This window comes from Macrobrachium rosenbergii, chromosome 19, assembly GCF_040412425.1.
Source record: "Macrobrachium rosenbergii isolate ZJJX-2024 chromosome 19, ASM4041242v1, whole genome shotgun sequence".
NCBI classification, from domain to species: Eukaryota; Metazoa; Arthropoda; class Malacostraca; order Decapoda; family Palaemonidae; genus Macrobrachium; species Macrobrachium rosenbergii.
In genome coordinates, this window is record NC_089759.1 from 19,176,657 (window position 1) to 19,189,156 (window position 12,500).

The window sequence follows — 12,500 nt, forward strand, 5'->3', positions numbered from 1 at the left end:
AGAGAGAGAGAGAGAGAGAGAGAGAGAGAGAGAGAGAGAGAGGGTTCATTCATATATTAGTTATCTGTTCTATTCGTTTTTATTCCAGTTGGTGCCTAAAAGGGAGAACGAGAGAGAGAGAGAGAGAGAGAGAGAGAGAGAGAGAGAGAGAGAGAGAGAGAGAGCCTAAATCAGAGAACTCGTCCATATGGCAATACCCCCGAATGGCTTAATGAGTTGCCTAATGACCTTGTTTTGCAGAGGTTCCCAGATATTTGGTTACGCGACCACAAAAATAACTTCCATTTTTTGCTCTCGCCATAATGTTTTTTTTTTTTTGGGGGGGGGGTGGCTTTTTCCGATATTCCCATGAATACCCTTCAGTTTCTTTGTTTCGTTGTATGCGATGTTCTGATAGTGATAACAGAACATCGTAGGAACATCGTTCCCTGAAAATTCATACTGGTATCCATGCGGGTATTAGAAATTCTCATTATTGTTTTTTTTTTTTTTAATATTAATGAAATGTGCTGCGGCGATAAACATCGTTTTCCTGAAATTTCATATTGTAAACGGACTAAGTATAAGAAGTTAATATCATATAAGTTTTGATGTTGACTGTTGCCGAAACTGAGGTAGGTTTTCGTATCATTCTTGTAAATATTAAGCTTTCTCCAAGTGTGGGTCCTTTCATCCCTTTAACTGTTCAGCATTTACATAATCATCTATATTTACAGTCATATGGAATTTATTTCTGGTGATAGAAATTAATTTCTCGCTATAATGCGGTCCGGATTCCACAATAAGCTGTAGGTCCCGTTGCTAGGTAACCAATTGGTTCTTAGCCACGTAAAATAAGTCTAATCCTTCGGGCCAGCCCTAGGAGAGCTGTTAATCAGCTCAGTGGGCTGGTTAAACTAAGGTATACTTAACTTTTGTAGTCACATGGAATATTATTATTCATCACAAAGAAGTTTCGCATCAGCGTCAAAAACGATTACTTCTGGAAACAGTTCTAAACTTAACTGTTCCTGTCGTTCATAGATTGCGCTGGTTTGATACCAGTATAGTGCTCGTAGTGCAGCCTACATGTTAGGCAGAGCTTACAGTTGCATATTAGAAAAGTTCATCTTGACAACTCATGTTGCTTTATAAGACGAATTATAGAGGACAAATACCTTATGATCGTGAAGGTGGGTTTTGCAATGCAGTGATAAACTGTGTTGTTACACTGACAATCCTTGTATCTGCGTCAATAATATTTGACATTTATTTATAGCCTTCAATGATTTCAACGTGTCTACGAGGATGACGGAACCAAAGGAAGATTTATCTGACGTTCAATGAGCAAGATGACGTTTTCCCACGGGGTCTGCCGAAAATGTTTTCACCATAAACTAGGACACGCCTATAAACAAACTCGTAGCTTCGCTCCGTTATTATCGCTACGACAAGAAACATTCCTCTCGAATGTTTCTTGTTCATATTTGGGTACTTGGTTCATTGCAGTTTAAAGCTTCCTATGATATAATGTAATTTTAAATGTATCTAAGGGACTAAGTCTACCATGTCCTTCAATTTCATGGCATTATACGAAAGATTATCTTGCAGCTCTGTTAGGATTTCATTGAACGGCCCACTTTTACGAAATTTCCGGACGGTTATATGAGCGGACTGACGCTCATGCATATATGTATATACAGCACAAATATTTATAGCTCTTAACATGAAAAAATCTCTACTACTTTCCTCATTGTTTACAGAGTGATTTCTGCCTATCTCGGAATCATTTATGCACTTCAGTATCAATACATACCATCCTATGTCTGTCAACCTAATTTCTTCCCGGAGGATTTTTTTTTCACACATCTCGCCCTCAAGCGGTGCACTGTAGGTTCTTTGCAGCGTCCCCTCGGCCCCTAGCTGCAACCCCTTTCATTCCTTTTACTGTACCTCCGTTCATATTCGCTATCTTCTGTCCTACTTTCCACCCTCTTCTAACAGTTGTTTCATACGGCAACTGCGAGGTTTTCTCCTGTTACAGCTTTCAAACCTTTCTACTCTTAATTTTCCTTTCAGCGCTGAATGACCTCATAGGTCCCAGAGCTTGGCCTTCGCCCATAATACTATATTCCTATGCTAGCCACAAATAGCGCGCGCACTGAAGAGCTTGGCCACAAAATACACCAGACGCCTGATCATGAAATAAGTTGTTCTACGTCTAATTGATTTCACTCTCCAGTCACTAACCTTCACCACCGGTTTGGAAATTGTTTTTCCCCTTCATTCCATTCGGCGTTTCTCGAACCATTTTCATTTTGTCAGCCTCCTATTCTCCTCGGCGCTTTTTTATTTTTTTTTTATCTCCTCTCCCTTTTCCGTCCCGTTCTATTTCATCCTTCCCGCCCGCCCCCTGGCACTGTTGGCAGCTGTTGCCACAGAGTGTTGTCAGAAGCCCAGAGGCATTGGGGGGAACGGAGGAAGGTTTGTGCCAACGGCCACAGCAGCAGGAGAGGAAGCAGTAGCAGTAGCAGCAGCAGCAGCAGCAGAGGCAGCAGGAGCAGGAGCAGCAGCTAAGGGACCCCGCCATCAAAACAATCCTCGACTGCTGGTAATTCGGAGGAAAAACAAGGGAAGTGCGAGATGCGCCGGGTGGAGTGCTTACTGGGCTATTGTTTTCCGAATTTACTTTTGCTGTTGTTGTTGGCGTGGTAGCCCGCGGGGTTCTCTTTTATTTCGGGGCTTTCCTCTCTTTTTTCCTTCGAGCTTCATTTTTTCTTCCCTCTTTTTTTAAGGTTTTCGTTATTGTCTTTTAACTGCGATGCATGAAAAGTCCATTAAATGCTTAAGTTTCGCTGAGTGTGTGAGCGGGATGATATGAGAGGTTTGTGGGATAAGAAGAGTATAAAAAAGCTGAAAAACTGGGGAGAGAGAGAGAGAGAGAGAGAGAGAGAGAGAGAGAGAGAGAGAGAGAGAGAGAGAGAGAGCTAACGAGGTTTTATGGGCTGACATTACTTTAACCTAAGGCTATTCGTCACCCCCCAATTCGACACTACAGTACCTGTAAAAGTTGAACGCTGGCTTCGTCAAAATCCCATGGGTCAGTAATTAATTAACATATAAAACCGAAAACTACTGAAACTGGAGAAATTATTCACAATAATCCGTCATTATTACTACCAAGCTTGTTATTCCCGCGAGGTAATTCCTCCTCTCTAAGAGGGTTGAACTGAAATTAGGCCGAAGGCCAAGCACTGGGACCCATGAGGTCACTCAGCGCTGAAAGGAAAATTGAGAGTAAAAGTTTGAAAGGTGTAACAGGAGGAAAACCTCGTAGTTGCACTATGGATCAGTTCTTAGGAGAGGGTGGAAAGTAAAATGGAAGAAAAAGAATATGAAAGGAGGTACAGCAAAAGGAACAATAGAGGTTGCAGCTAGGGGCCGAAGTCCTCTCTATAGAGCTAGCTTCAGCATATCCTTTATTCTATATTGATTGATCGATTAATTTATCAGGGTTATTTCAGCGCTTCTTAATTCTATAGATCATGTCAGCTCTGATACTTAAGTGTCACCGAGTTAAAATAATTGTCACAACTAGATAAATACCAGTGTTTGGAATAATGGTTATTTTAATCAAAATATAAAACATACAAGTGTTCATTATTCATCAGTATTTATCCTTGTATAAATGCAAGTTTCTTGTGTGAATCTGATTTATCACCATTTTCAATAATGTTCTTATATCATACTAACTCTATTAAACGAGCATCGATACGGGCAAATTTGCTGATGCTATTGAAGACTCTTTTCAAATCAATGAAGCTCCTACTTATTCTGGAGACACCGATTTCAAATCAATGAAGCTCCTACATATTCTGGAGACACCGAAGAAAGTAAGAAAATTCAGGATATGTCGTGAGGTTAATTAGACCTGAGTGAGATACCCGAATTGACTAACTCTTTTGCAGGGGTGAAGCGGGTAGATTTCCCCTCAACCGCAATGTAAACTGTTTCCAGTAGCTGGATAGGGTACTACCACAGTTAAGTAGTTGCGTGACACTACCCAGCAACTAACTACAAAATCTTCATACTTTTTAAACGCCTTGTTTCAAAGCTTACCCGTTAAGTATTGAACCTCGCAGCCGCACGAAATCACTCCAGCTGCTCAAAAAATCTGTACAAATAAATAAAGTTTTAATTATTGCGCAAAGGTCAGTGAAAGACCGGAGGATTTATACATAAAGCTTTTTAATTGTACTATCAAAAATTTGAACCTTAAATATACGGTTAATAGCCAGATCATATAATCGTATTTTTCTTCCTTCACAGCAACAGTTCGTACAGTATCACAGAAACATTAAGATAACACTTAGAAACGTTATATTCCCAGTAACAGCGGAGTACGGAAATATATGACAAAAAAAAAGTACGAAAAATTATGACAAAATAGGTCACATGAGATAGAATGACAGATGACTTTTTCGAGTAGAAATAGATCAACTGGTTGCGCTAATAGAACATCGGTTGAAGTTACACAGGTAATGCATCTTAAAAAACACTTATTTCATGCAATTAAAACTTCCTATCAACATCATATAAAATCCTCTTTCTCTCTCCCGAGAACGCACTGGCGACCGCAGTCCTCAACTTCATATACATATATCACTCTTACAAGACAACAGTACTTTTTTTTTTTTTTAATAAAATCAATTCTTTCCACAACAGTAAATCGGATCACACTTAGTTTACACTCATAAATCTTCATCACATTGTCTCTATAGAGCAACTTTATTTCAAAATGTCAACGCCAACTAAACCACAGTTGGCAGTCACCTATTCCAGTTACGCAATAACGTTATTTACAGCCCTCAACAGACGTATCAGTACTTGCTCACTTTTAAGAGCAATTTCCTAGTTCCTTTGCGAAATACATTCGTATTTCTATATCATTTAAAAGGGAAATAATTTCCTGAATTTTCAACCAACTTGAAAATCATCCCATGCTACAGTCTGTCTTAGTCCACGCGTCTTTGAAACATAGCTAACATTTTGCAGGGACATTGTTCGCTATATATCACTTTCGTTACGAAAATCTTCACTGAAAAGTCACAGCAGCAAATAAAAAGCATGCAGCTTCAAGACGTGGCTTAGCTTGAGACTTATCTTGTGTGAAAGACTTAATCACTGAATATTTCCAAAATTTACTATAAAAACTCAGCACACAGATTTCCAAGTACTTTACAAATTAAGTGATCTTAATACTAATGTAATTGTTGTTTACTATACTGTCAACCAATACAAAGAATCTAATCAATAAGGAAAGGGGATGCAATGTAAGAATCGGCCTAAACCTTAATACTATAATCTTTATTGTCTTTACCCGACGTATACGACCTAAACTGTGACCTTGAGTGGCCTATGTAAGCACCAACGGACGCATCTCCTTCTTTGTTCCGCTTCCGGATCTCCAGGTCACACTCAGCCTCAGACAGTTCGTTGTGGCTGCCGGAGAAGCCGACGGGAGGGGTGATCCTGCGAGTGAATCCATACTTACTCTCGTCTGAGCTCTTGGACTCCGACCCAGGAGTGGCAGTGCTCTTTTTCAGTATTGAAAGACTTGTTTCTTGATTGCCTCCACCACCTCCTGCACCGCTACCTGCTCCTCCTCCACCTCCACCACCACCTCCTCCTCCTCCTCCTCCTGCACCGATGCCGCTAACACCCCGGATGTTGGCCGCCATCTTGCTCAACCCGCGGTTGCTGAAGGCTCCTCCTACTCGGCCCATCTTACTGATGTCAGTCTTCCGTGGGAAGGACTTCCGCTCACAGATGGGGGAGGGCTCTGTTGAAGTGCTGGACTCAGGGGCATGATAAATGAGATCTGTAGAAATGAAACACAAACAAAATAAATATGTTAACCATTTACTTAAAGCTACGGATGGTCCTTAAGCAAACCCACAGTGCTGTAACAGACTGCAAAACATAACTTGAATGATTTACCCATTATAGTATTCTAACGAACATTTTGGGTGGTATGTGAATATCCATATATTCTTAGCTCAAGCAGAAACTACGAACTGATATTAAATCTATTGCCTACAAATGAGAAGCGGCAAATGTGGATGCCACCTGCACTACAGAAACCGTGTTTTAACAGGGGATGTGAAGAGAAACTCTGGCTGATAATAGGATGGTATGAAAATTTTAGATGACATTAAGTGTTTACGAAATCAGCAACTTATATCAAGGACTTGAGAAATATTCAGGACAGAAAGGATTTATAAATATCAATAAAGAGCAACACAAATATTTTAGAGATGTCCTAAAATCATATAACTGCCCAAAACATTTTTTTTATGACTGATATTCTTTCTGAAATGTTTATTAACTTATGGTTGGAGAAAGCATACGCCCATTAATTCTAACGTGAAGCATGGCTCAAACAACTTGATGCTTTCTTTTAGTTCTTAAACACAAGATTTTATAGCAGAACGCTAACAGAAAGTAATCTTTTACTCTTTACAAGTTATAATTATGAATAGCCTTATACAGTTACTTTGCCAAATTTAATATAGTCAGAGCGACCGAATACCAAGAGGAAAGAGGAACTTCTACTGGAAGAAAGCAGAAAAAAATGAAAAATTAAATGGATCAGAGGAAAACTGAACGATAACACATTAAAATAAGGAAAAGAAAAATGAAGACTTAGACAAAAGAGGAAAGAAGGAATGAATTATGAGGAGCTACAGAACGCTACAATAAACATCAGGAGATGAAAGTTAAGAAATTGGAAAACTTCAACACTTCAAAAGCGACAGGAATAACATTAGTATAATGAAAACTAAACACTCAGTATGGTGACGTCACAACACTTGTACACGGTGACGAAGAAGGAAGAAAGCCTCTACACTACCCCGCCCCCAACCACCCCAAAAAAACACATCAAAGAGCAACGTCACTAAACACTCACTATGGTGGACATTTCTATTGCTGGACCTACGGGACGCCAAGGGATCAGCCCGGCCTTCCAGGGTGGCTAAGTGGGGGTCAACGCGACCCCCCTCCAGCGTGGCTAGATGGGGGTCGAGGGGGAGGTGTAGGGAGGCGTGGTTCTCGAGGGTGGCCGAATCCAGGTGGATGGAAGACTCCGTTCGGGAAGATGTGGCGTGTTCGGTATCCGTATCCGACTGGAGAGAATCATACTCCTCACTTTCACTTCTCGGGCCACCCACACCACGCCCATGGCTTCGACTGCGCCCGTGGGCCTTTATCGGCGTGGGGCGAGTGGGCTGATGGTGAGCACATGGGATGTGGTGTGTGTTTGTTTATTTTTTTGTGTTTGTTTTGTTTGTTCGGTGGAGGGTGAGAGGGGAAAGTCACAGATGCTTAAAGTCTGACAACACTGTATCATCACTAAATCTATAAAGGGTTTCTTAGCAAGACTACAACACCTATCTCTTAACTTACGATCATCTTTGGCTAATCGTGACTTGTTCATTAACAAACAAAGGATTGTATCGACTCCTGAAGCCTACGGGATTTTTAAACCTTAATCGTAGCTAAAAAACCAAACAGAGGGGAAACCGTGACAGTAATCTGATGCAAAAAACAGAAACATGTGATTGATGCCAATTATATTCATGTCACACATACGCATGCATTGAACACTGAGTTGAAAGTGCAATAACAAAAATATACTGAGTGTCGCAAGTTGGGGCATATACCAAATTTTTATTTCACACTCATGTAAATCGACAGAATTCTGTGTATGAAAGTGCATTAATGAAATATACTGAGTATCGCAAGTTAGGGCATGTACCAACATTTTTATTTCACACTCATATGAATCGACAGAATTCTGTGCACTTTGTTCTTAAGAATATTATGTTGACCTAATGATCTTTTTATGTATATAAGCATCTCGGAATTATTTTGTCTGAATACTTATCTGTACAGGTTTGCTTACAGGCAGCAGACTTCGTATTAATTCTAATAAAATATTTGACCAGATATGTATTACGTATTGACATTTGTGTACCTGCCAGTGTATATGTATTAAAGAAATATACCTTTTAGTCTAAAGGCGAAATATCAAGAGGATCGTAACTCATGAATAAAGCAGGAATTATTGAGCATATCTCAATCTGTGAATCTTAGGTTATTATCAACTGACAAAAAGAAAGGTACTAAAGATATGTAGATGTGGAAGAAGTTATGACAAGTTTATCTGTTCATCTGCATGACATGGTCTTAAATATCCTTCAGCTACAGACAGAGTTTTTTTTTTTTTTAAATATTTGCTGTGTCACGGTTATGATTTTTATTGATGTATTAATTGCATATCATTGAAAGACATCTGTTATCTTATCTTGCCTTGAGGCTTTCAGTCATGAGCATTGTACAGGAAGGTGTAATAAACTGTGCAACAATCGTACATGACACTGACAATGTTTATAACAGTACATACTGTAATACATGTATATATATATATATATATATATATATATATATATATATATATATATATATATATATATAAATATATATATATATATATATATATATATATATATATATATATATATATATATATATATATATATATATATATATACAGTATATGTGTGTGTGTGCGCGTGTTTGTGTGTCTGTGTGTACACAAAACAGCAGAGAAAGCAAAACTTTACAACTTACAGAGGAGGGAGGATGAGCCTCGGTGACACCATATCTCGAGTCTTGGAAAACAAATGTCTGGAACTTGGCAGTGGCCGTGTCATCTTGTCCTCCACGGCCCTCGCCCAACTGGAATGTGGCATATGGGTAGATGTCCTCCGAGTATTCTGTGGGGCAGGCAAGCAGGAGAAAGGAAACGTGAATAAGTTTGCAGAATAGCTGGTTTCTTTCTTTTATGGTCTACATTTACTTGGAAACAGATGAAGATGTTTAGTGATGAGGAAATATAACTTCCTGAAAATCCTGAGCAAGTGTTTTATTTGTTTAAATATGGCCACTACTGTGACTAAACAACTCAAAAAAACTTGCGTTTACATGGAAACACCCGCAGTCGAACATGTGTATCTTTGAAAAACACTATTTCCAGAATTTCCTTAAAAAATATTAATCTAAATTTGACCGCAGTAACTGTATAACTCCAAAAACTCTGAAAGACAGCTCACGGACAATTTGAAAAATTGCTCAATTTTCAGGAGTTAAAAGTTTTCGACTGACTGCTGTTATCGGCATAACAGCCCGGTGAAACTTACGAAATACATTGGCAATTACCATCTATGAATCAAACGCACCAACGTTTACCTCCTAGGTCATGTAACCCAACCATTTCTTTATCCATGTCACTCATCATCGTCAGTTGCCGAAAAAAGTATCATTTTTCCTTTCCGATATGAATCAGAAAGAGTTGCAGCTTAAGAAGTTGACATCGCACTTCTAAAATGAATTTCTGATATTTTGAACGAGCAATGAACTGCTGTGATGACTGGAAAGGTGCACGTGTATAAGCAGAAGTAAAGCACTATTAGTAAGAAAGCTGTGATAGTGGAACTAAATGACAGTAACTCACTGTATAAAGTCTTAGACAACGAAAGAAATCTCATTGCACAGAGTCCAGTAATGGAGAGATTTAACATTGAAAGAGAGAGGCGAAAGATATTTGAGAACTGTGAGAAAGAAATGCCGTCTTCATCCAAAACAGTTTCATTGTTAATAATTTTGCTGGAAAACAGAATTGGTAATTGATACGGAATTTAGATTATGTACTGATTTTCAACAAATAGAAGCGTAATATTCAAGAAAATGAACTTTTATAGATGAAGAAGCGTGCATTTACTGCTCAGAACTAAGAGTTGAGAGCTTTTTTTTTTTTATAATGATGAAAATTGATTACACAGACATTGTAGTATAGGGTACACAGATAAAGGACAGAGCGAAGTGAAAGGTTTGGCAAAAGAGAGAAAGAAGATCACAGTCAGTCGTAGCCAACGGCAACTACAGAGAGAACGGGAAATGAAATCTGATAGTTGGATAATCGACAGAAGTACGTAAGCCGTCTTCATTAATAAAACAACTTAACTTGCAGAGAGCTTGTATATTCTACAAGACACAAGTAAGGGCACGATTGCAAAGGTGTTTATGTGCTTGTGTTTTGATATTAAATACTTAAAGTACAAGTATTCTAAAGCTGCCTGGTTTAAAGTTTAGGCAGTGAATGTTATCTACTCTCTTTCTGGAGCCCCTGTTGATATGATATTAGCCTTAAATAAAATAAAATTATGTTTAAATATATAAATTACGAAAAAAAAAATTCTCTTTCGGCAAAAGAAGCGACATGGTAAAGAAACCAGCGAGGTTAATCCAAGAAATGAACTCAGTGGCTTATTTCAAGGAGGTACCTGTCTCCTTCTCCCTGGTACCTGGAATCCGCTCGAGGGTTGCAGGTACTGGCTGGGGCTTCCTGACGGTGGCGTAGTAGGAATCCCGCTGGTGGAGTAGGTTTGCCTTGTTTTCCTCGGCCTCCTGGTCCTCCTGCGAGGTCCTGCTTCTTCTCCCCGCAGCAGCTCCTGTGGAAGAACGTAAATCTACTGGAGGAAAACAAAATGACAAATTTTGGGGTAATTATCATTATTATATTACTATTATTCAGAAGATAAACCTTTTCATATGGAACGAGCCCGCAGGGGCCACAGACTTGCAATTCAGGGTTTCAAAGAGTATGGTGTTCCTTAGAAAGAGGTACCAGAAGGTAATGGGAAATACAGAGAAAAGAGATCAGTTATTAAAAAAGAAAAATAAATTAACAAATTGATAAGCGAATAAGAAAAAATGTAATTACATTATTAAAATACAAGAATTGTATTTGGGGAGTAATGCACTGCATCCTCGCTTGAACTTCTTAAGTTCTAATTAATGAAATCATCTCGATGCATTCTCCTGTCGTTAGTACAACTGTAACAAAGCAAATACGACTTCAAATTATATAAGCTGAGCTTTGTTGAAAAAAGTTACTACTGAACTATCCTCGAGAATAGAATAGAATATAGAATTTAGGCCAAAGGCCAATTGCTGGGACCTATGAAACCATTCAGTACTGAAACGGAAATTATCATTAAAAAATGTCTGAAAGGTGTAACAGGAGGAAAACCTCGCAGTTGCACTGTGAATCAATTGTTAGGAGAGGGTGGAGAGTAAGATGGAAGAAAGAGAATATGAACGGACGTACAGAACAAGGAATGAAAGGGATTGCAGCTAGGGGTCGAAAGGACGCTGCAAAGAACCTTAAGTAATGCTTACAGTGCACAGCGTGAGGTGCACCGACGGCACTACTTCCCTACGGAAAACTATACTCGAGGATCCTTAAAGGAAAAAGATTTATGAAGGCGGTGCCCTTAGTGTCCAAAGGAGTGACATTTGGCCTTGGAGAACATTTGGAAACTGTATAAGGTAACACCGTCAAGAAGTAAAGCAACACGACAAACAAGAAAGTAAGTAGCTTACTGCGTCTGAGACACAGCACTGCCGCAGCTACGGTTAAAGCCAGAGCCAGGGCTGACGCTGCGGCAGAAGCCAGAAGTCGTGGGTCCGTATGGAGGTGATTGGGAGGGGCTTCTTCTAAAACTCCTGCTGGCTGCGCCCCCAGGCCGCCTCCGGGGCCTGTGTGGACGTTGACCGTTGTGGTTGTTGCTCCGGCTGCGTTGTGGGCGGTCAATCTTAGGCCTATGTTCATACCCGGCCGGAGACCTCCTACTTCGTACACGTCTTGCGGGGCTAAGCTGCTTGCCACTGAAACAAGGAGAAAAAAATAAAAGCTTTTTTTTTATTATTCTTCTTAGACTCGTTATTACTGTTATTATTATTACTATATTATTGATCTTTATCTATGTACGAGAAAATCCCCTTGGAAAAGCATTTCGGTTATCACCAATCACATTCGATATATATATATATATATATATATATATATATATATAGAGAGAGAGAGAGAGAGAGAGAGAGAGAGAGAGAGAGAGAGAGAACTTACATGTAGTCCATGTGGCAGCCATCGGAGACCTTGTCTGCAATGTGAAGTGCGTGACTGGGCACCCGCCGTCCATCCACCTACCCAGCCACACCCATACCCCAGTGCTGTTGCCCGACGCGACGTGGCGCGTGGGCGGGGCTATAGGAGGCGACCCGGAAGTGCGAGCGATCATCGGGCGTGAAGGGGGAGACAATCCAACGTGAGTTCGAGCCGTTACGTAGACCTGAAACAAAACGTGCAATGCATTAATTTTTTCATATTGCCAGCTTACGAAAGTACGAGGTTTTCAAATTATGCTCTCTCTCTCTCTCTCTCTCTCTCTCTCTCTCTCTCTCTCTCTCTCTCTCTCTCTCTCTCTCTCTATATATATATATATATATATATATATATATATATATATATATATATATATATATATATATATATATATATATATATATATATATATATATATATATATATATATATATATATATATATATATATATAT

General features: G+C 39.4%; 1 protein-coding gene across 5 annotated transcripts in view; it reads right to left on the reverse strand.

Annotated features, from left to right (window-relative positions):
• Positions 1–4,208: 4,208 nt before the first annotated feature.
• LOC136848685 (cell adhesion molecule Dscam2-like) overlaps positions 4,209–12,500 on the reverse strand; it is a 279,471-nt gene continuing 271,179 nt past the window's right edge. For 2 of the 5 annotated variants that reach the window (XM_067121157.1, XM_067121158.1), the window contains exons 29-34: positions 12,011–12,233; positions 11,488–11,772; positions 10,386–10,553; positions 8,674–8,819; positions 6,950–7,268; positions 5,187–5,860 (exon numbers count right to left, since the gene is read on the reverse strand). In XM_067121157.1, coding sequence (XP_066977258.1) covers positions 5,325–5,860; positions 6,950–7,268; positions 8,674–8,819; positions 10,386–10,553; positions 11,488–11,772; positions 12,011–12,233 — 1,677 coding nt within the window. In that variant the 3' untranslated portion in view covers positions 5,187–5,324. Of the gene's footprint in view, positions 5,861–6,949; positions 7,269–8,673; positions 8,820–10,385; positions 10,554–11,487; positions 11,773–12,010; positions 12,234–12,500 lie in introns of all 5 variants that reach the window. The other 3 variants (XM_067121161.1, XM_067121159.1, XM_067121160.1) reach the window with 3 other exon arrangements.